The 24,422-nt window shown below is 41.4% G+C and overlaps 2 protein-coding genes across 9 annotated transcripts in view; both read right to left on the bottom strand.

The window, feature by feature from the left end:
* Positions 1 to 16,868, bottom strand: part of LOC112218425 (chromodomain-helicase-DNA-binding protein 5) — a 50,682-nt gene extending 33,814 nt beyond the window's left edge. For 4 of the 7 annotated variants that reach the window (XM_024379214.2, XM_042296067.1, XM_024379229.2 and 1 more), the window contains exon 1: positions 13,449 to 13,737. In XM_024379214.2, the coding sequence (XP_024234982.2) occupies positions 13,449 to 13,515 (67 nt within the window). In that variant the 5' untranslated portion in view covers positions 13,516 to 13,737. Of the gene's footprint in view, positions 1 to 13,448; positions 13,738 to 16,447; positions 16,496 to 16,608 lie in introns of those variants that run through there. The other 3 variants (XM_024379254.2, XM_024379220.2, XM_024379238.2) reach the window with 2 other exon arrangements.
* Positions 16,869 to 17,474: 606 nt separating this feature from the next.
* On the bottom strand, positions 17,475 to 23,800 carry LOC112218418 (60S ribosomal protein L22). Of its 2 annotated transcripts, none has more exons than XM_024379191.2 (4): positions 23,728 to 23,800; positions 21,552 to 21,668; positions 18,882 to 19,006; positions 17,475 to 17,659 (listed from the first exon to the last, which is right to left on the bottom strand). In XM_024379191.2, the coding sequence occupies exons 1-4, from the start codon at positions 23,737 to 23,739 to the stop codon at positions 17,515 to 17,517; spliced, it is 399 nt and encodes a 132-aa protein (XP_024234959.1). In that variant the 5' UTR covers positions 23,740 to 23,800; the 3' UTR covers positions 17,475 to 17,514. The 2 variants fall into 2 exon arrangements, with proteins under 2 accessions (XP_024234959.1, XP_042152007.1); XM_042296073.1 differs by lacking the exon at positions 23,728 to 23,800 and adding an exon at positions 21,774 to 21,866.
* Between the last annotated feature and the right edge of the window lie 622 nt (positions 23,801 to 24,422).

The raw sequence follows: 24,422 nt of genomic DNA on the forward strand, positions 1-24,422 counted from the left end.
AGCACAGCGCTGTTTATGACTTCAAGCCTATCAACTCCCGAGATTAGGCTGGTAATACTATAGTGCCTATAAGAACATCCAATAGTCAAAGGTATATGAAATACAAATGATATAGAGAAATAGTCCTATAATAACTACAACCTAAAAATTCTTAACTGGGAATATTGTTAACTAGTGTTAAAAGGAACTGCCAGCTTTCATATGTTCTCATGTTCTGAGCAAGAAACATAAACGGTAGCTTTTTACATGGCACATATTGCACTTTTACATTCATCTCCAACACTGTATTTTTTGCATTATTTAAACCAAATTGAACATGTTTCATTATTTATTTGAGAATAAATAGATTTTATTTATGTATTATATTAAGTTAAAATAAAAGTGTTCATTCAGTATTGTTGTAAATGTCATTATTACAAATATATGTAAAAATTGTCCGATTAATCGGTATCGGCGTTAAATCATAATCGGTCGACCTCTAGTACATACCCCAACCAGAAGCCATGGACTACAGGCAACATCTGCACTGAGCTAAAGGCTAGAGCTGCCGCTTTCAAGGAGCGGGACTCTAACCCGGACGCTTATAAGAAATCCTGCTATGCCCTCCGACAAACCATCAAACAGGAAAAGCATCAATACAGGACTAAGATCGAATCGTACTACACCGGCTCTGATGCTCGTCGGATGTGGCATGGCTTGCAAACCACTACAGACTACAAAGGGAAGCACAGCCGAGAGCTGCCCAGTGACACGAGCCTACCAGACGAGCTAAACTACTTCTATGCTCGCTTCAAGGCAAAAAAACACTGAAACATGCGTGAGAGCACCAGCTGTTCCGGAAGACTGTGTGATCATGCTCTCTGCAGCCGATGTGAGTTTGACCTTTAAACAAGTTGTGAGTTTGACCTTTAAACAACATTCACAAGGGCCAGACTGTCACATCAGCTCCTGCAGCGCCCTCTACTGCTCATCCTGTGTCTCCTTGACCTGCCGCCACTCCCCCAGTACTCGCTCCCTCTCCCTCTCTATGTGTGTGATTGGGTGGGCAGAGACAGGTGTGCTGGATTCAGAGCAGATCCTTACCAGCTGCAACCTGTTCCATAACAAAGACCTCTACAAATACTCTGCCCTGCCAGATCGTAAGCTCTGCTCAGTCAGTCTACGTTTCTAGACATTTTTTACTATTCCTGTTACGCCTGTTTTCCTTGGCTGACGCTGTTTTCCTCTCTGCTACAGTTTTTCCCGCTCTGACTCTGGTCCCTGTCTCCAGTCCCACGTCTCGTCATCCTGCTACTCTGTCCTTGATTCCCCACTCTACTACTCCCTTGGATTTCCCTCCCGACCTGCTTACCCTGTTTCAAGCACTCTCGATCCAGCCTCAGCCTCCGCACCTGGTTTCCAGCAACCCGCCCGAGCATCCCCTGACCTGCATTCCATCTCCCCCTTGTGTTTCAATAAATACCTTGGTTACTTCATCCCAGTCTCCTTATCCTAGTCTGCTCTTGGGTTCCCCTGTTCCACTCCGCGTAATAGACGGATTACCAGGACGTGTACTGCGAGCATGTGCTGACCAACAAGTGTCTTCACTGACATTTTTCAACCTCTCCCTGTCCGAGTCTGTAATACCAACATGTTTAAAGCAGACCACCATAGTACCTGTGCCCAAGAACACGAAGGTAACCTGCCTAAATGACTACCGACCCGTAGCACTCAAGTCTGTAGCCATTAAGTGCTTTCAAAGGCTGGTCATGGCTCACATCAACACCATTATCCCAGAAACACTAGACCCACTCCAATTTGCATACCGCTCCAACAGATCCACAGACGATCCAATCTCTATTGCACTTTCCCATCTGGACAAAAGGAACACCTATGTGAGAATGCTATTCATTGACTACAGCTCAGCGTTCAAAACCATAGTTCCCTCAAATCTCATCAATAAGCTAATGACCCTGGGACTAAACACCTCCCTCTGCAACTGGATCCTGGACTTCCTGAAGGGCCGCCTCCAGGTGGTAAGTGTAGGTAACAACACATTCGCCATGCTGATCCTCAACACAAGTACCCCTCAGGGGTGCGTGCTCAGTCCCCTCCTGTACTCCCCTGTTCACTCATGATTGCCCGGCCAGGCACAACACCATCATTTTATTTATTTTACCTTATTTAACTAGGCAAGTCAATTAAGAACAAATTCTTATTTTCAATGACAGCCTAGGAACAGTGGGTTAACTGCCTTGTTCAGGAGCTGAACGACAGATTTTTACCTTGTCAGCTCGGGGACTCAATCTTGCAACCTTTCGGTTACTAGTCCAACGCCCTAACCACTAGGCTACCTGCCGTTCTCATTAAGTTTGCATTCTCATCGACAGGGCTGTAGTGGAGCAGATTGAGAGCTTCAAGTTCCTTGGTGTCCACATCACCAACAAACTAAGATGGTCCAAGCACACCAAGACAATCGTGAAGAGGGCACGACGAAACCTATTCCCCCTCAGGAGACTGAAAAGATTTGGCATGGAACCTCAGATCCTCAAAAGGTTCTACAGCTGTACCATCGAGAGCATCCTGACTGGTTGCATCACTGCCTGGTATGGCAACTGCTCGGCCTCCGACTGCAATGCACTACAGTGCGAACGGCCCAGTACATCACTGGGGCCAAGCTTCCTGCCATCCAGGACCTCTATACCAGGCGGTGTCAGAGGAAGGCCCTAAAAATTGTCAAAGACTCCAGCCACCCTAGTCATAGACTGTTCTCTCTGCAACCACACAGCAAGCAGTACCGGAGCACCAAGTCTAGGTCCAATAGGCTTCTACCCCCAAGCCATAAGACTCATGAACATCTAATCACAGGCTACCCAAACTACTTGCATTGCACCCCCCACTTTTACACCACTGCTACTCTCTGTTGTTATCATCTATTCATAGTCACGATCATAACTCTACCTACGAGTACATATTACCACAACTAACCGGTGCCCCCGCACATTGACTCTGTTACGGTACCCCCTGTATATAGTCTTGCTATTGTTATTTTACTGCTGCTCTTGAATTAGTTGTTACTTTATTTCTTATCCAGATTTTTTAACTGCATTGTTAGTTAGTGGCTGTTAGTCATTGACTGTGAGCTCACTTTCCTGCTCCTGGATCTTGGAAGTTAGTGATAATAAATGGTGGCAGGGCAGTGTATATCTAAGGGTACAGAGTGATGGTGTGTGAGTGAGCTAGTTGTGTACTGTGGGTCAATTCAGGGCAGCAGGAGCCTGGTCAGCAGGAGCCTGTTGGTGGCAGATGTAACAGAGCATTACAGCTCCTTATATATTTTGCTATTCTTGCTCACCCATTCATAAATATTATATGGTAGTAGTATATTATGACAGTGTAATTAGAACATATATGTGCAGTTGAACACAAATGTAGTGGTAACTAGTGTAAAAGGTGATGCTTGCCCAAGTATAATACACATTTACTCGGGCAAGCATCACACACACACAGTTGGACAAAAAAAAGGTGTCAGCTTTCACAGTGGAGCCTCCAAAAATAGCCCCACCAATCAGGGATGACTTTAGTAGGCACACAAAAGCCCATGATAATCTTTACATTTCAGAGAAGGATGAAAAAAAGAGATGCAGTAGCAACATGAAAAACTGAGACACAGGGGCAGTGCTAGTGACATGACAAATAAAATGTGACAATGGGAAGGACAACTGAATGATTTGACAGTGAGTGGTGATTGTATGGCTGTGACAGCTAACAGTGGAAGCTACTGTAATGTGGGTCCTCGGCTCTCCCTCCATGGCTTGTGGAGGGCCCCTGCCAATCCTGAAATTCCTTAAGACTGCTGTCAAGCCTGGCTGGGTCTATATGAAAAACACTCACATCAAAGCATCATGCACGGTTAACATGCTGCATGCACAATTATACACCTGCTCATTCCATGACAGACTGACCAGGTGAAATCTATGATCCCTTATTGATGTCACTTATTGATCCACTTCAATCAGTGTCGATCTAGGGGAGGAGACAGGTTAAATAAGGATTTTCAATCCTTGAGACATGGATTGTGTGTGTGCATCCAGAGGGTGAATGGGCAAGACAAAAGCTTTAAGTGCCTTTGAACATGGTATGGTAGTAGGTGCCAGGTGCACTGGTTTCAGAGTGTCAATAACTGGAACGCTGCTGGGTTTTTCACACTCAACAGTTTCTTATGTGTATCAAGAATGGTCCAACAGCCAAAGGACATCCAGGCAACTTGAAACAACTGTGAAAAGCATTGGATTCAAGATGGGCCAGCATCCCTGTGAAACGCTTTCGACACCTTGTAGAGTCCATGCCAGACGAATTGAGGCTGTTCTGATGGCAAAAGGGGGTGCAAGTCAATATTAGTTCCTAATGTTTTTTTCACTCAGTGTAGAACACACTAGGAGAAAATATATAAAACATATAAAGAATCAACTTAAACATAACAAGAAGGATTCATTTAAATCACACATTTTCATAGCTACTTGCATGCATTTACACTTCGTTTTTAACCACAAAGTCTTTGGTTATTGGGGTCGTGCATCAGTGATTGCGTTATCCCTCAGGATGTGGCTGGCAGACTATGTGCTAAAATTGCAAAGAACTCTCCTCTTTCTGAAGCTAAGCTGGTCTTAATTAAATTGTACCAATAGAAATAATTTTAAGGTACAGTATTTTGTGAGTCGGTTTGCTCCATAACACCCATGATTACAGTGCATTCGGAAAGTATTCAGACCCCTTGACCTTTTCCACATTTTGTTACGTTACAGCCTTATTCTAAAATGTAATACATTTTTGTTTTTTTGTTATGCATTAGAATGATGGAGGTCACTGGAGGCCACTGTGTTCTTGGGGACCTTCAATGCTGCAGAAATGTTTTAGTACCCTTCCCCAGATCTGCGCCTTCCTTTGACCTCATGCCTTGGTGTTTTCTCAGACCTGCACTGTCAACTGTGGGACAAGTGTTATGTAGACAAGTGTATGTCTAATGAATTTAATTTACCACAGGTGGACCTCAATCAAGTTGTAGAAACATCTCAAGGATGATCAATGGAAACAGGATGTACCTGAGCTCAATTTTGAGTCTCATAGCAGAGGGTCTGAATACTTATGTAAATAAAGTATTTGTATTTATTTTTTTATAAATTACCACAAATTTCTAAAAACCTGTTTTCGCTTTGTCATTATAGGGTATTGTGTGTAGAATGATGAAGAGTTATTTTTATTTCAGCAATTTTAAAATAAGTAAAGTACAAAATATGGAAAAAGTCCAAGGGTCTGAATACTTTCCGAATGCACTACACCTTTTATGTATGCTCCAATGTCAAATGTTGTAAATTATAATAATGTACATGTTTTTATGTAACAGGCTAAGGATAATATCAGACAGGAGCTCAGACATAGGCATTCTGTTATTTATGCTAATAAGCTGACCACACCGCTCGAATCGCATGTGCGAGCATTGCAAAATAAATTTAGAAATCTATGTTATTTCATTATTGCACCCACACTGCTCGCAAGCGTCTGCATTGCCAAGGGCTAAAATAGAACGCCTTTCTATTTCTGACGTAGATCGCGCTGCAAGTCCTGCCTCTCCCATCTCCTCACTGGATTATAGAAGCAGGTACCCACGTGTCATCTCCTCATTGGTTATACCCACGTGGGTGATTGAAAGACGAACTGCATTGCCGGTCGGTGTAGTAATACTATGAAAGTTTAGATGTCAATCACCATATAAATTCAAAGATGAAAAAGCCTGGAAGGAGGAGAGATGACTAGAAACGATTTGGTTGACCGTTTTATGTGTGGATTAATTGTCGGAGTACAGGACCTTGTGCATTTCAGGTAAAATAACAACCTAATGTTTATATCCCAGGACAAATTAACTAGCAACAGCAAGCTAGCTAAATAGGACAAATTAGCTAGCAAGTGCAAGCTAACTAGCTACATTTCCATAAATGTTTAATGCTTTTCGACCTGTCCCCAAATTAATATTATTGGTCCAGAGTTGGTTTTGATATTTTAACCTGCGTGTCGTGATCGCGTTTGGTGTAAGGGGACAAAATAGATTTATGCACAATGGTTTGGGTTCCATGTAAGCCTAGTGCAAACGTCAAACTATCCAGAGCATATACATAAACAAAGAAATCTATTTTTTAACAAAAAACCACAACATACAAAACCATACACTGCACAGCTAGGCCTAATGCGAGGTTATTCTTTATTGCACCATGACAAACTGGTGCCATAACCAGCCAACCATTACACACTGATAGGCTAATGCAAAATGCAGGAGGGAATTTTAGTCTACCCTGGCTAAGGTTGCAAAGGGTCAGTAAACTTTACCAAGGAAGTTAAGCCCAGGAATTTTGTGAATTTTGCTTAAATTCATCAAAAAGGTTAGCTAATAACAGTGAACCTTTTTTGTGCGATACAAATAAGATAATTCTAGGTCTTGTGGCATATTTTGGTTAAACTATCATTCAATGGAATTGCAACACTCTGCATGCACAGTGCATTCTTCCATCATGTGCAGTGCACTCCTCCATCACATGTACACTTGATTCTCAAGATCTTGCACACTAATGAGGTGCTATTATAAGCATCTCCAATCCAAAATTAAATCTAGAATCGGCTTCCTATATCGCAAACAAAGCATCCTTCACTCATGCTGCCAAACATACCCTCGTAAAACTGACCATCCTACCGATCCTCGACTTCGGTGATGTCATCTATAAAATAGCCTCCAACACTCTACTCAACAAACTGGATGCAGTCTATCACAGTGCCATCCGTTTTGTCACCAAAGCTCCATACACTACCCATTGAGACCTGTACGCTCTCGTTGGTTGACCCTCGCTTCATACTCGTCGCCAAACCCGCTGGCTACAGTTTATCTACAAGTCTCTGCTAGGTAAAGCCCCACCTTATCTCAGCTCACTGGTCACCATAGCAGCACCCACTCGTAGCACGAGCTCCAGCAGGTATATCTCACTGTTCACCCCCAAAGCCAATTCCTCCTTTGGTCATCTTTCCTTCCAGTTCTCTGCTGCCCATGACTGGAACGAATTGCAAAAATCTCTGAAGCTGGAGACTCACATCTCCCTCACTAGCTTTAAGCACCAGCTGTCAGAGCATTTTACAGATCACTGCACCTGTACTTAGCCTATCTACCTACCTCATCCCCATACTGGTATTTATTTATTTATTTTGCTCCTTTGCACCCCAGTATCTCTACCTGCACATTCATCTTCTGCCGATCTACCATTCCAGTGTTTAATTGCTATATTGTAATTACTTCGCCACCATGGCCTATTTATTTCCTTAACTTACCTCATTTGCACTCACTGTATGTAGACTTTTTGTTTTCTTTTGTTCTACTGTATTATTGACTGTATGTTTTGTTTATTCCATGTGTAACTCTGTGTTGTTGTATGTGTCGAATTGCTATGCTTTATCTGGGCCAGGTCGCAGTTGCAAATGAGAACTTGTTCTCAACTAGCCTACCTGGTTAAATAAAGGTGAAATTAAAATTTAAATAAATATTGAGCCGACACTACTACACTGTCTGAGCCAAGGACTAAATGCTTTTTGGTAAGGTTTGATTACAATACTTGGTGGGGTGAATATATTTTATATGACATACATGATTTTTTGTTAACTAGTAAATATTAGACTACAGCAAAGTGTGTTTAAATCATTTCTAACTTAACAATTTCTACTAGTTAGTTTTTGCTACCATGTTGGTTTTAGCTTGCTTGAGCCTGCTAACTGAGGAGTGTTAATTCACCTGTTTCCATGCATGTTTCATTTTAAAACATGTATCTTACAAAGGAGTTGTTTAATCTAACTGCTTAACTATTTAAATTGTATATTTGGGTTATTTTACTCATTTTTTCAGGAAAATGCCACGGGCACTATCTGATGTGTGGAGACATTTCACTGCAGCTAATGTAGAAGGAAAAGCTGTGTACATTTGCAAATACTGTGCCAAATCATATGTGAAGAATGCAACAAAGATGCAGAATCATCTGGCCAAGTGCATAAAGTTCCCTCAGCGCTCACAACAAGCAACCTCTGACAAAAGTCCCTCTACTTCTATTTGAGTTGAAAATGATGAATCAGACACCTTATCGATAGCAACAGCTCATGGTCCTCCTGGAATCAGAGGTTTTGTTGACTCAATGGAGGAACGTAGTCAGAGAAATGCTGATGAATGTCTTGCTCGAGCTGTGTATACAACTGGTTCACCTCTGATGCTCACAGGCAATGTGTATTGGAAGAGATTTCTGAATGTTCTTCGCCCAGCATACACCCCTCCAACCAGACATGCTTTTTCTACTCATTAGCTGGATGCAGAGTTCAACTGAGTTCAAGTGAAGGTCAAGCCAATCACAGAGAAAGCAGACTGTATTGCAATCATCTCTGATGGGTGGTCGAATGTTCGTGGGCAAGGAATAATGAACTACATCATCTCCAACCCTCAACCAGTTTTCTATAAGAGCACAGACACAAGGGACAACAGACACACTGGTCTCTACATTGCAGATGAGCTGAAGGCAGCCATCAATGACCTTGGACCACAGAAGGTATTTGCACTGGTGACAGGCAATGCTGCGAACATGAAAGCTGCTTGGTCTAAAGTAGGAGTCCTACCCTCACATCACACCCATTGGCTGTGCTGCTCATGCATTGAATCTACTCCTCAAGGACATCATGGCACTGAAAACAATGGATACACTCTACAAGCGAGCCAAGGAAATAGTTAGGTATGTGAAGGGTCATCAAGTTATAGCAGCAATCTACCTCACCAAGCAAAGAGAAGAATAAGAGCACCACATTGAAGCTGCAACATCCATTGGGGTGGTGTTATCATCATGTTTGACAGTCTCCTGGAGGGTAAGGAGTCTCTCCAATAAATGGCCATATCACAGTCTGCCAATATGGACAGCCCCATCAAGAGGATCCTCCTGGAGGATGTATTTTGGGAGAGAGTGGTAAGCAGCCTGAAACCTATAGCAGTAGCCAATGCACATATTGAGGGAAAGAATGCCATCCTGTCTGGTGTTCAGACTCCGCTTGCTGATGTAAGAGAAATAATCCGTACTGCCCTGCCCACTTCACTGTTGCTCCAAGCAATGTTGGACCCCAAGTATGCTGGCAAGAGCATCCTGTCTGATGCAGAGATCAACAAGGCCTATGGTGTCATCACTACTGTGTCTCGCCACCTTGGCCTGGATGAGGGCAAGGTTCTTGGCAGTCGGGCAAAGTACACTTCCAAGCAAGGGCTTTCGATGGAGATGCAATATGGCAGTCGTGCCAACATATCTCATCAGCCACCTGGTGGAAGGGACTTTGTGGATCTGAGGCTCTTTCCCCTGTTGCTTCCATCATCCTCCAAATCCCACCAACATCAGCCACCTCAGAGCGCAACTGGTCCTTGTTTGGGAACACACACACCAAAGCACGCAACAGGCTGACCAATACAAGGGTTGAAAAATTGGTGGCCATCCGGACAAATTTGAGTCTTTTTTAGCCTGACAAAGAGCCATCCTCAACTAGCTAGGTTGGAAAGTGACAGTGAAGATGAGGCCTCAGAGTCTGATGTTCAAGGGGTGGACATTGAGGAGGTTCAGGGAGAAGACATGGAAGCCTGAGAGGAAGAAAACCAAAGCTTTAGTTTCTAGACTATCATTTTACAGATCTATGTTGAAAAGATGCGATGGATCATTGGGGATCATTCCCTTTCTTTTGTTGTTCAGTGAAGTCATCCTATGTGAAGAGTCAACTCATTTAATTAAAGTTCCATTCATAACTAAAATTGTTTTTTTTTTCTATTGGAAGGATTTCATAATTTTCAATTATGTCTACTTATGATAAGGTAAAAGGATTATGTTTCTGTCTCCATATGATATGGTAAATATATACAATGTAAAAAAACATCTACATTTAAATCGTATTAATATTAATTTGCATATATTTCCGTTAATTCCAATATATTCCCGTTAATTCCCACAGAAAGTTTCCACCTCTGAATATTCCCCAAAATGTGCAACCCTAGCCCTGGCTGCTAATCCAGTAGTAAATCATCTGGGGCCTGGAGCTAGCTGGAGGAGAAAAACTATGAATGCAATGATTGTATTGAGTGAACTGACATGGTGGAATAAAAAGGCAGGCTCCTGGCCTGGACCATTCCTGTAGGGTACTTCATCACATCACCCCTGGCCTGACACTGGCTCAGCCACTGGCTCCCCAGATATTTAGGACCTGGTTGACTGCCATGGATGGAGAGATTGATAAACCAGGCTCAGGGGGCACCCTATTTAACTAGCAGTGTAAATAAGAGATGAGTTGATGGGTTTAAAGATGTAATCTACCATGCTCTCACCATTTTAAGGTTTGGAGGGTTCACATGGGGCGCGTTCAGTAGGACGCAACGTTTTTGAACGTTCAAATAGAAATTGGCTATGTAAAACAAGCATGCCTCTCTTACATGAAGAATAAGGAATCACATCGGCTTTATTCATGGTATTTCTATCTCCATCATTCTAAAACATTTGGAAACTGAACATGGCCATGGTCTTGAGTGCATTCAAAAGTGTAGTTTTACAGACCATCCAACCTGACAGAGCTTGAGAGGATCTGCAGAGAAGAATGGGAGAAACTACCCAAATACAGGTGTGCCAAGCTTGTAGCGTCATACCTAAGAGGACTCGAGGCTGTAATCATTGCCAAAGGTGCTTCAACAATGTTCTGAGTAAATGGTCTGAATGCTTATTAAGTAAATGTGATATTTCAGCTTTTTATTTTGAATAACTTTGCAAAATTGTCATTATGGGGTATTGTGTGAAGATCGATGAGAATATATATATTTTTTTTAATCAATTTTAGAATAAGGCTGTAACATAACAAAATGTTGTCAAAAGTCAAGGAGTCTGAATACTTTACAAATGCACTGTATACAAATTTATAAAAAATTATAAACTGAATTGTCTTGAGTCAATACGTATTCAACCCCGTTATGGCAAACCTAAATAAGTTCTCAAGTAAACATTTGCTTAACAAGTCAAATAATAAGTTGCATTAACCATTTTTTAAATGCCTACCTAATTTCTGTAGCCCACACATACAATTATCTGTGAGGTCCCTCAGCAGTGAATTTCAAAGACAGACTCAACCACAAAGACCAAAGAGGTTTTCCAAAGAAGGGCACCTATTGGTATATGGGTAAAAATAAAAAATCAGACATTGAATATCCATTTGAGCATGGTGAAGTTAATAATTACACTTTGGATGGTGTATTGGGCTCCCGAGTGGCTCAGCGGCTATAAGGCACTGTATCTCAGTGCTTGAGGTGTCACTACAGACACCCTGGTTCGATTCCAGGCTGTATCACAACCGGCCATGATTGGGAGTCCCATTAGGGCGGTGCACAATTGGCTAAGCGTCATCCGGCTTTGGCGGGTATAGGCCGTCATTGTAAATAAGAATTTGTTCTTAACTGACTTGCCTAGTTAAATAAAGGTTACACATCAATGTCATTAGAAAGATACAGGCTCCCTTCTTAACTCAGTTGCCGGAGAGGAAGGAAACCGCTCAGGGATTTCACCATGAAGCCAATGGTGAAGTTAAAACAGTTAGAATATAATGGCTGTGATAGGAGAAAACTGAGGATGGATCAACAACATTATAGTTACTCTAAATACTAACCTATTTGACAAGAGTGAAAAGAAGCAAGCCTGTACAGAATAAAAAATATTCCAAAACATGCATCCTGTTCGCAACAAGGCACTAAAGTAATACTGCAAAACAATGTGGCAAAGCATTTAACTTTTTGTCCTGAATACGAACTGTTAAGTTTGGGACAAATCCAATATAACACATTCCCGAGTAACACTCTCCATATGTTGAAGCATAGTGGTGGCTGCATCATGTTATGGGTATGCTTGTAATCGTTAAGGTCCGTGGAGTTTTTCAGAATTGAAAAAAATGTACTGAATTGAGCTAAGCACAGGCAAAATTCTAGAGGAAAACCTGGTTCAGTCTGCTTTCCACCGGACACTGGAAGATGATTTCCCCTTTCAGCAGGACAATAACCTAAAACAGAAGGCCAAATCTACACTGGAGTTGCACACCAAGAAGACATGAATAATCTTGAGTGGCCGAGTTCCAGTTTTGACATAAATCTACTTGAAAATCTATGGCAAGACCTGAAAATGTTTGTCTAGCAATGATCAACAACCAATTTGACAGCGCTTGAAGAATTTTGAAAAGAATAATGGGCAAACAATCCAGGTATATGGAAAGCTCAGAGACTTACCCAGAAAGACTCACAACTGTAATCGCTGCAAAAGGAGCTTCTACAAAGTGTTAACTCAGTGGTGTGAATACTTATGTAAATGAGATATTTCTGTATTTCATTTTCAATAAATTAGCAAGCATTTATAAAAACATGTTTTCACTTTGTCATTGTGTGGGGGTATTGTGTGTAGATGAGTTAGAAAAAATATATATATTTAATCCACATTTGAATTCAGGCCTTAAAAACAAAATGTGGAATAAATCATGGGGTATGAATACTTTCTTTCGGCACTGTTTGGGATTATTGTGGTCAATTAGCAGTGTACAAATTATTTACAACTATATTCTGGTCCCCTGACCATCCACTCAAGGAAAAATCGGCCCATGGCTGAATGTAATTGGGGACCCCTGCTCTAAACTATTGTTTTCCTGTTACACGTGTTTTCATAGTCACAGCCCAGCACCTCTGCGGCCACTGCTGACTTTGGACAAGAGCCTCAAAACAATTGGGACACAGCTGCACAATTTGTGATAACGGGGCAGTAGCACCTGGGTGAGATGGGACGTTTATTGACATTAATTTATAGACAACGAATACCTTTTATTCAGCTGTCACAGCATGTGATCGATCGGTGCAACTTCTGACCTCATAAAGAAACAATATTAAAAAACAGTATATGGTAAGAGCATAAAACGGCACAAAATTGTGCATGTGCCTAAATCTAATAACAAAAATCAAGTAGGCTATCTATGCTGATCGCAGTCAAAGTAAAATGGAGTTCGGTGGCATAACATCGGAGGTTTTCATATTTTTTTTCACACGAACGCACTGATGCCTGCGGCTGTTCTTTTCTCCGACCGGGTCATTTCAGTAGGCTACCACAGATGGCGGCTTTTCTTTCGGCCATATCATATCATCATTTGAAGATGACACATTGGCGACCCCTGCAAACCTGTGCCCGAGGAAAACGGGTAGTACTAAAATAATAAATTGGAACGCTTACTGCACCCCACCCCTCCTCTTTTCTCCTAGAACGTAGGGCAAGCCCTTTCCCCCACATTCAACTAGGCGTATAGCAGCGCAAAATATATTCAGGGCAGAAACTCCCCCTCCCCTTACTTCATTCCCTCACCTGGTATCTCGTCTTCAAAATCCATGTCGTCTTGTCCCTCGTCTTCATTGCTTAACGACCCAGGCATCTTTATCGCATACAAAAAAAAACCTCTCTGAAAGTTAACCCTGAAAATGCCACTGTTCACCTCTTCGTGCCTCCCGGAAAATAATTGTATGATACTTGTGTAAATACAATTTATTTTCAAGAAAGATGGCTTCCTTCTTTTTGTTGGGAAAAATCTGTTTCCTTTTCCACTCTTCACTATCTAAGTCCTCCAGTCTGAAAATAAGAAAGACAAAAATGGAACACATGCCCAAATTGTGACGTCTGGTCTGTTGCCATGACAATCCATCCCATAATTTTCACCACAACTAGTTAGGCATGCTCCCCTAGTTACTACTTTTACTAGTAGTGAGCAGTGCTGCAAGTAGCAATGCCACTGTGTGCACCACCAGCCTGTCGCTTTGCCCATTTTCCCAAGCAAGTCCAAAGAAATTAAGGTTACACCAGGGTATGGGGAGTGGGGGGATTCAATCCCCTCGCGAGTCCCCACTTTGCATGTCGTTTCAAATGGATTCAATGCAACGTAATCATGTATCCAGTAAGACAATGATCTAAGTCAAACTGGGTTTGAATAACCGCCAAAATTACGTCGTTTAACGATAATTATATCGATTTTAGGTAGCGGTAATTTTGGCTATATTGTATCTTGATTGATGTAGGCTACGCGTGCCGAAGTGCGAATATTACAAAGTAAATAATCAGCTAGCCTACATTAGAGAGAGGGCATTCGTTCGTGACATTGTAGCCTACAGTAGATTTGGTTGAATTGCAATTTCAAGTATAGTAGTCCATTTCCTTTAGGTTTTAGAAAGTATTTAGCAAAGCCATGCATTCAACAAACTTCCTTTCACTGACAAGAAATCCAGTTTATTGGCAAGTGTGCAGTCGCTTGCTTGAACAGTTGTCAAGGTTACCACCGCGGGAACAAGACGCTCGTGTGATCAAGACCAGAGTTTCTAAACCCATAGGTCCAACATCGCGATACTTCCGGGAAAGCTTGCGAAGCAGTCGGCAGAACAGACCGGGGTTTGAGAAGTCAATGAGAGAAGCGACACATTATTCCTTAGTTCATTTTCTTGAAATCTAAAAGTCACATTGATTCAAGAAAATGTTTTAAGTGCCTGAACATGATATTACCTCGTGAAACAACCTCACACTCAACGTCAACAAAACTAAGGAGATGATTGTGGACTTCAGGAAACAGCAGAGGGAACACCCCCCTATCCACATCGATGGAACAGTAGTGGAGAGGGTAGCAAGTTTTAAGTTCCTCGGCATACACATCACAGACAAACTGAATTGGTCCACTCACACAGACAGCATTGTGAAGAAGGCGCAGCAGCGCCTCTTCAACCTCAGGAGGCTGAAGAAATTTGGCTTGTCACCAAAAGCACTCACAAACTTCTACAGATGCACAATCGAGAGCATCCTGGCGGGCTGTATCACCGCCTGGTACAGCAACTGCTCCGCCCTCAACCGTAAGGCTCTCCAGAGGGTAGTGAGGTCTGCACAAGGCATCACCGGGGGCAAACTACCTGCCCTCCAGGACACCTACACCACCCGATGTTACAGGAAGGCCATAAAGATCATCAAGGACATCAACCACCCGAGCCACTGCCTGTTCACCCCGCTATCATCCAGAAGGCGAGGTCAGTACAGATGCATCAAAGCTGGGACCGAGAGACTGAAAAACAGCTTCTATCTCAAGGCCATCAGACTGTTAAACAGCCACCACTAACATTGAGTGGCTGCTGCCAACACACTGACACTGACTCAACTCCAGCCACTTTAATAATGGGAATTGATGGGAAATGATGTAAATATATCACTAGCCACTTTAAACAATGCTACCTTATATAATGTTTACATACCCTACATTATTCATCTCATATGCATACGTATATACTGTACTCTATATCATCGACTGCATCCTTATGTAATACATGTATCACTAGCCACTTTAACTATGCCACTTTGTTTACATACTCATCTCATATGTATATATACTGTACTCGATATCAGCTACTGTATCTTGCCTATGCTGCTCTGTACCATCACTCATTCATATATCCTTATGTACATATTCTTTATCCCCTTACACTGTGTATAAGACAGTAGTTTTGGAATTGTTAGTTAGATTACTTGTTGGTTATTACTGCACTGTCGGAACTAGAAGCACAAGCATTTCGCTACACTCGCATTAACATCTGCTAACCATGTGTATGTGACAAATAAAATTTGATTTGATTTGAAAGTAGGAAGCGCTCTCACCCATTTATATGCAGATAGTATTATACTCAGCTAGCCCCTCCCAGGATTTTGTGTTAAACTCTCTCCAACAAAGCTTTCTTAGTCTACTTAGTCTTTCTTAGTCTACTTTCTCTGCCCTTAACCTTGTTCTGAACACCTCCAAAACAAAGGCCATGCGGTTTGGTGAGAAGAATGCCCCTCTTCTCCGGTGTGATTACCACCTCTGAGGGTTTTTAAGAGCTTGAGGTAGTCACTTCATACAAGTACTTGGGAGTATGGGGTACACTGTCCTTCTCTCAGCACATATCAAAGCTGCAGAATAAGGTTAAATCTAGACTTGGTTTCCTCTATGGTAATCGCTCCTCTTTCACCCCAGCTGCCAAACTAACCCTGATTCAGATGACCATCCTACCCTTAATAGATTATGGATACGTCATTTATAGATAGGCAGATAAGGGTGCAGCTAGATGTTCTTTACCATTCGCCCATCAGATTTGCCACCAATGCTCCTTATAGGACACATCACTGCACTCTATAACTCCTCTGTAAAGTGGTCTTCTCTGTATACACGTCACAAGACCCACTGGTTGATGCTTATTTATAAAACCCTCTTAGGCCTCTCTCCCCTTCCTGAGATACCTACTGCAGCCCTCATCCTCCACCCTTTCTGCCAGTCACATTCTGGTCCCAAAGCACACACATACCTGGGTTGCTCCTCTTTCCAGTTCGCTGCAGCTAGCGACTGGAACGAGCTGCAAAAAAAACACCCAAACTGGAGTTTTATCTCCATCTCTTCATTCAAAGACTTAATCATGGACACTCTTACTGAAAATTGTGGCTGATTGACGTGATGTATTGTCTCTACCTTCTTGCCCTTTGTGCTGTGGTCTTTGGCCAATCATGTTGGTACCATGTTTTGTGCTGCCACGCTGTTGTCTTTACGTCTCTTTTTTATGTAGTGTTTTGGTGTCTCTCGCCGTGATGTGTTTTGTCCTATATTTTTATTTAATCCCCCTTCCCCACATGAAACCTTTTGCTAGGCCGTCATTGTAAATAAGAATTGGTTCTTAACTGACTTGCCTGGTTAAATAAAAGACTGATACGTTTTCATTTTCTTCGGAGTGACTGACGGGCTGCACATGCGCAATTCGTTGCGAAACGACCATTAGACCAAATGATGTGTTTCTGCGCATGTGCCTAGCCAGCCAACGTCACCATGAAATCGTCTGCAGGCGTGATGAGCGAATTCTTTTGGAGAAAGAAACTCCGTTTTTGGAGTTTCTAGATAACTTAATTTAAACAATCTTTGCCCATACACTCTACGGTTGGACCACATAAAATGAAGGAAGCGTCATTTTTAGAGCCCGCCATTTATCTAAAAGCAGATTCAAGAAGTAATTTCAGCCAACACACACTACTATTTGAAGCATTAATTGATAAATGGAATCATTATTTTTATCTACAAACTTAACACACAACTAAATCTGAATGCAATCAACTGTCAGTTTCAAGGTTGAGTGTTGTCAAAGTAGAAAGCTGTTGGTAACAAATACATTTATTGTTTGCAATATTTCCCCAGACAACTCCATGTAAACACAGAGCACAAACATTTTTGCATGATAAAGAATATGGGTTTTCAAGTCTAACCAGCGCATTGCAAGAGTAGGTACACCTTTTCAAACGTGCAGGTTTAGTCTCAAATCAGCAATAAAACCATGTGAGAAGCTTTCGTTCCTTTGAAATTTTATTGACAAAAGACAGTGGCATGGATTTAATCTTCGTCCTCCTCCTCCTCCTCATCCTGGTTGATCTGGAAGTAGCGCAGTTCGTAACTCTCCTTGGTGTTGGCCACCACACGCAGCCAGTCCCTCAGGTTGTTCTTCTTCAGGTACTTCTTGGTCAGATATTTCAAATACCTGTCAGAAAGGAGAGGAAAGACCAGCAGTGTCAGCAATGTAAAACCCATTGAAAATTACATTGTGACAAAGGTGTACTGTACATTTGTTAGATTTATATTTTGAGAACTTATCAGAAAGTGCAATTAGGACAAAATGACATGCAGAACATTGAATCAACTCCATGTTTAACTTTTCTATCTGCAATTTTCTAAACAATTTGCACCCCCATAACAAATCAGGACTCCCTCCTCACAATTGAAACATCAATGTGAGACCCCCCCGCCTGTAAGCAATTGTTGGAAAATTGCTAAATGTCCTAACCGACTTGCAAAAACTAGTTTGTTAACAAGACTTTTGTGGAGTGGTTGGAAAACTATTTTAATGACTCCAACCTAAGTGTATGTAAACTTCTGACTTCAACTGTACCTTTCCGAACTGCCTGTCATCGAGGGATGCGATAGAACTGCGAGATCCCCAATTTTGTTTATAAAGCAACTTTGAGATTGTGCTTTTCATAACAAGAACAATGTAAAATAAATCCATGATTATAAATTATACATTTCCAATTATTTACCAGGTTGGGGGGGGAGGGGTTCCTAGTTTACTATAATTTCATGCCATATAGGGTTAAATATAGCTTCAGACGGTGCTTAAGAGTCAATGAATGTCTGAGGATACATGGTGACATGGAAACATTTTTTTAATAGAACTGACAAAAATCATGTTCACAGCTGGATACATTGATCAGATCACAGCATCTCCACTTGTGGAAATAAAACTGACTGAAGTCCAAAAATAACATGCGTTCTATCCATGTCTCTTAACGTTTTCTATTCATGTACATCTCAGTCCGCCTAATGTTAGTATTTTATGAGCCTCAGACCTTATTTCAAACGCTAATCACTTTAAAAGCACTTCAAATAATTAATTATACATGGATTTGCTCCAGACTGTCCATCAGGCAAAACAATAAAACCAATAAAGGCCTAACATTGATTACAAAACAGTGCCATGACCCCATAACAGGAAGCAACATGGAAAACATCACATAAAGAGAAAGACAGCTCCAACTTCCTAATTGAACAGGTGAAAATGCAATAACCCTTACATGCATAACTGTGGAGACGAACCAAGTCCCTCCATCAGACAACAACAGAAAATGGCAAGTGATGTTGCTCGGCACATCACAATTGCAAGCAGGGCATTTCAAAAGATGAATCCAATCTAGATTTAAACATACCTTTTGGAGAAGGGCACTTCAGAATTCACAGCGATTTTGCTCTTGCTCCTCTCAATGGACACCACACCACCACCCAGGTTCCCAGCTTTACCGTTGACCTTGATGCGCTCCTGCAGGAATTGCTCCTAACCAACAAGACCAAAGGTGTATTTTAGGACAGTCTTTCTCCCAAATATGGATACTAGCTGTAATGACTGCTACATACTGCTGCAAATATTCTGTCAATATAATTTACATGTTAAACATTTAGTAGATGCTCTAATTCAGAGGAATTAAGTTAACACATTTAACTTTAGTTAGGTACAACAACCATATATAGTCATACTAACTAAAAGTTCCTCAAAGCAGCTAACAGCAAAATCAGTGCATGTAAGAGAAGACAAGTACCATTGCAACTATCAGGATACGTCGGGCACCCCCAGAACACTTCGGGGCTAGCCAAGAGTCAATGTATAATTTGAACCCTGACCCCCATTAAATAAAGCCCAGATGTAGAGTCACCTTGCATTAATGCTAGCCACAAATGGCATTCACGTTTCACAACTGTAATAACCTGGGCCCGAGCTGACCAACAAACAATCTGTTAGTCCAAAGTACTGATATGTCATAACATAAAACAAATATTTTATTAAAGTAAAGTAAATAAATTATGGTTAGTAAGTGAACCAGTAATGGGCAGTCACCACCATCAGACTTTTATTCAGTGTTATTACAGCAGTCACCCACAAAAATAATTGAAACCAAAAAACGTGATTATTTGTTTATAATCCAACCGAAACCAACCTCAAAAACCCCTAATCGCTCAGCACTAATCTGAATCCTAATTGTCTGCAGTGTAACACACCAACTGCAAAATATCATACCCCACTATCTATTACAGTTGTAGCGTTACTACATTGAAGACAGGCCAGTATCAGCATAACGTGGATAAACCAGGAGTATCTGGATTATGAATCATTTGTGCCATGCAATGTTTACATCGAAATAATAGGGCCCTACTCTAGTAATAAATACATTTAATAGGATATTGTAGTGAAAAAATAAATAAAAATACAATCGAGTTACATTTCTGCGATATTATTATGGCGTTAGGTTGACGCAACAATGGATTCTACCCCCCAAAATATATTTTTCTCCCCACTAAATGTCAATAATATGCTTGTCAAAATAGATAACTAATTTGAAAACATTATTGTGGCAGTTGTTACCCATGTCTAACAATCCCAATACTGTGCTTTATGATATTGACACGATATGAGCCCAAATGTAAAGCAGGTGCCGTGCTAAGAACATTCAGATCTGTGGGACTGCCCAATTTGTGAAACTTGCCAAATCTGTTTTCATATTTGCGATGAGTATTCCCAAACATACCACAGTAAGACCGATGCAACATTGTATTTCCAAGAAGTGTGGGAAAGTCCTGAAGGTGTTTCAGTCATCGGACATATTTTGACAGAAATATAAAGTAAAGGTTTTCATCACTACTGTCATTCAAATGTTATCAGAGACAAAACAAACAGAAAGTTACAAAGTAGAGCTTAGTAGCTAAAGTTTGATATATGGGTTGTCGGGGATTGGTCCAAATTCATGTTTTACAACCCCCACATCCATGACGAATGCTAGTGCCCCACGCCGTTCGCTGAGGCTACAACCCAGGCGAGATGCAGTGCTGTGCGGAATTAGCTGTATTGTGCAAGTGGCACATTTTGTGATTGACGTTTTATTCTTTAAAGTAAAAACTACTAGAATTCAGTGGCTAAAGCACTACAAATAGATAAAAACATAGCTACACACCAGTGAATTGTGTCCCATAGCTAAATACCACATTGCAAATGTGTCCCATCTGTGCAGCTGGCTAGCATGCCTCTGTGCCTAGGCTAATTACTTAATGCAGTTTATCCTCCCATCACCGGAGTAACTCATCAACACCAAAAATAACATTACAATTAGGGCTGTGCCAGTCTTGGAATTTGAGGTCACAGTAATTGGCCAGGCCAATGAACACTGTCACCGACATAACCATTCCGGGGGTGGTTCTTCAAAGAGAAGAGGCCATAATGAGAGAAATAGTGTAGTCTAAGCTACTGAGAATAGGCCTTTCACAAGATTACTCATGACAGGAGTGTTTGATTCATATTAAAGAGATAGGCTACTTTAGGAAACTTTCTGAATGGACATATAGGCCAATAGAGAGCATCAGCGAACTCACACCCCCGTAAAATCAGTGTTCATTAGTCGAAATTAAAAAACATTCCGTATTGTCCACTTAATACATTAGCGCATTATAGGCCTCAGAGCCAGAACAACCTTGACTACTGTTGAATAATGCTCATGAAACAGGGGACCAACACATGGGTAGGTAGCATTAGCTAGTGCTAGTCGGCTGTGCCTGTGACAAAACACTGGTATTTTTCATCTCAAGGCTTGTTCTTCATCTTTTTAAAATAGGGAGCCAACATGTTTACAGAACTTATTTCCATGACTGATCAAAAATCATTTTCATCTCTTTGCAACAGTGAGCAATATGTTTGGAACGTCACTCGCACTAATAGTATCGAATCGCAAGACATATAGAATAGTGAGAAACGCAATAATATCATATTGTGAACTTAGTGGCAATTCCCAGCCCTAGGATATTGCATGGTATTTTCTCTAACATTGGCTACTTACAAAGTTGGCAGCATCCATGATGCCATCCTCCACTGGGTGAGTGCAGTCCAGGGTGAACTTCAGGACCTGCTTCTTCTTCTTGCCACCTGTTTTGGTCTTTTTGATGACCTGCTTCTTCTGTCAAGACATTGCAGAGGGGCTATCGTTATTCCAAATTACATTTCGTCATGCAAAGGAAATCGATTACCATTTAAGAACCAAACGGAACAGGGAGGGACCTACCCGAATTTGTCCAATAGAAACTTGTTTTTGTTGCAAAACGATTTCCGTTTGGAGTAAATATTTTCTGGTGCAAAACATTTAACAGAGTTGGCATGATGAATACACCACTGACGGTTTCATTTAAGTATCTAACGTGCTAGCAGTGTTTAACATTTATTTGATCTTTATTTAACTAGGCAATTCAGTTAAGAACAAATTCTTATTTACAGAAGCAATTTCTGCCAATCTGCAAATTGTACTGTCTTTGGTGCTTGGTTGTTAAAAACAGGAAGAAGCGAAGCGAGAGGGATAACTGGGCTCAAAATCATTCTCCAGCAGGTGTCGGTTTTTCCCGCTCACCAAGCTAGGAGTTTTTGTATGGAAGTCAATGAGACGGTGTTGAATTTGGTCAACTATAAAAATAAATCTTACAATTTGTAATTTAGCAGACTTAATTAACAGTAGTGAGTGGATAATTTTTGTTGTGCCGGTGCCTGTGGAAATCGAAACCACCCCCTGGTGTTGTAAGCGCCATGCTCTCCAAACTGAGCCACATGGGTCTTATTTGATCTAATAGAAGTTTTGTGATGCATAGGTTATGAATGTACTGATATAATTAGGCCAGGTGACATTCTGGGAACTTTTAGGTAAAAAATACACTTTACATGCCTGTTGTACACATCTACCTGCCCTCTCATGGGCTAGAATGGTCCCTCTTGATCTTGCCTCCTTACTGCTTTCTATTTTTGAAAACATGTATTTCCATTGTTATATCAGCCATTTGACAATAATATAATGGATAATCTGTTTTTAAAACTAGCTAACTTGGTGTGTTATCAAACTGGCCAGGGCCCGGTTTCCCAAATGCGTAAGTATATCGTTAGAACCGTTGAGCTCAATGGTTCTAGCGATGTACTTAAAGGCGTCCATGCATTATTCCCATCAGTTTGCAGCACTGCATCTCGGTGCTAGAGGTGTCATTACAGAACCTGGTTCGATCCCGGGCTGTATCACAAAAGGACATAATCTAGAGTCCCATAGAGCGGCGCACAATTGGCTCAGCTTCTTCCGGTTTGGCTGCCATTGTAAATAAGAATTAATTAATTAAAATGTTTTTCATGTGGTTGACTGGCCAAATTTTGGCTGTGCACAAGTACCCAAGTTAGCTGGATAAAGTTGGCTAGTTACTTCCAGTCACAAATGAGAGAACGCCTCACTGACCATTTTACCAGGCCTAGCAGAGCTGGTTTGGCTGTTTACGTTATCTACAGCTTTGGTGACCAATTGTACTGCGGGCAACAATTAAATCACGTTTTAATTCTACATTTACTGACACCAGTCATATTCAACGGGTGTTGCACGTTCGTAAATTAATCAGTTATTTTGCGCTCTGGCTCTGAAATCGGAGTAGATCGCCAGAATGACTATACGAACGCACCCTTAGATTAATTCAGACTATTTTGAGGACGTGTATTACTGACTACGGTGCCCAATATGGACATGGTACTATTGCCGGTACTTTCTCGTTTTTCAAGCGAAAGTCTCAGATCTTAAATTAAGTATGCAAGCACACTCGTCTAGTTCGCCTAACCAAATTCGAACCGACACATGCTGACTGACGCTTTTGGGAAACCGGGCCCAACGTTATTTGTATTCATTTTTAAAGTGCCATTAATCGGATTTTATTTAGCACAACTTCTATCTAGTGCATTGCCAGCTGGTGTGCCGATGGTTCACGTTTAAATACAGTTGCCGAATAGCTAGGTAGCGCATAAACTAAATTGCTACAACGTGGTTCATTGGGTGCAGGCCCAACTGGTAAACAAAGCCATTTATTGGTACTCCTTTACTTATTTGGCCTCACGGAAACACAGTCCAATATGGATTTATTACGTGCGCATCAAGTACAATAAACGACAGACAATAAAAACATATTATAGTTTGCTATACAACATATTTCACCGTGAGTACTCACAATCGGAGCCATGTTGGCCAACGATTCTTGTCCAGAAAGGAAGAGGCGGGGTTTATTACAACCCCATATCCGGTCTAGATAAATAGATTAAATCCATGAATCGGGGATAGATTCGGCCAGGAGATATTCTTTGCCCCAGTTTGAGTGAGATGTTTGACTTAGTTTTCTTATAATTTTATTTATTTTTCTGCTGAAAGTATTATTTGGGCAAAACAGTTATCGTCTTTCTACACTTCAACTATGGATCAGCTGAAATCATCTTGGAACCCAATTTTGAGAGTAGGACTACTCCACAATTATTATAGAGTCAACAGGCGTATGTGGGCTACAGCAGAGCCATATGCTTATAGAGTTCTAAATAAATGGCTCCGGGCTACAGGTATTCAGTAAATTGTTTTGACTTAGGGTCCTCAAAAGGTTCTACAGCTGCACCATCAAGAGCATCCTGATTGATTGCATCACTGCCTGGTATGGCAACTGCTCTGACTCCGGCCGCAAGCCACTACAGAGGGTAGTGCGTGCAGCCCATTATATCACTGGGGCCAAGCTTCCTGCCAACCAGGACCTTTATACCAGGTGTCTCAAAGGAAGGCCCAAAAAATTGTCAAAGAAAGAAAAAAAATTGCTCTCAAATGGTGCAACTGTAGAATATTGAGGATCTGAGGACCCATGCCAAAGCTTTTCAGCCTCCTGTA

This window comes from Oncorhynchus tshawytscha, linkage group LG02 (assembly GCF_018296145.1).
Source record: "Oncorhynchus tshawytscha isolate Ot180627B linkage group LG02, Otsh_v2.0, whole genome shotgun sequence".
Classification (NCBI taxonomy): Eukaryota; Metazoa; Chordata; class Actinopteri; order Salmoniformes; family Salmonidae; genus Oncorhynchus; species Oncorhynchus tshawytscha.

Bases quoted from the DNA above. Each gene is read 5' to 3' on its own strand.
- LOC112218418 (XM_042296073.1), bottom strand. From the start codon at position 21,851: ATGTTTTGCACCAGAAAATATTTACTCCAAACGGAAATCGTTTTGCAA. The intron at 19,007-21,551 runs GTAAGTAGCCAA...CTTGTTGGTTAG, and splicing joins TCATGGATGCTGCCAACTTT to GAGCAATTCCTGCAGGAGCG. The intron at 17,660-18,881 runs GTATGTTTAAAT...CCTTTCTGACAG, and splicing joins GAAGTGCCCTTCTCCAAAAG to GTATTTGAAATATCTGACCA.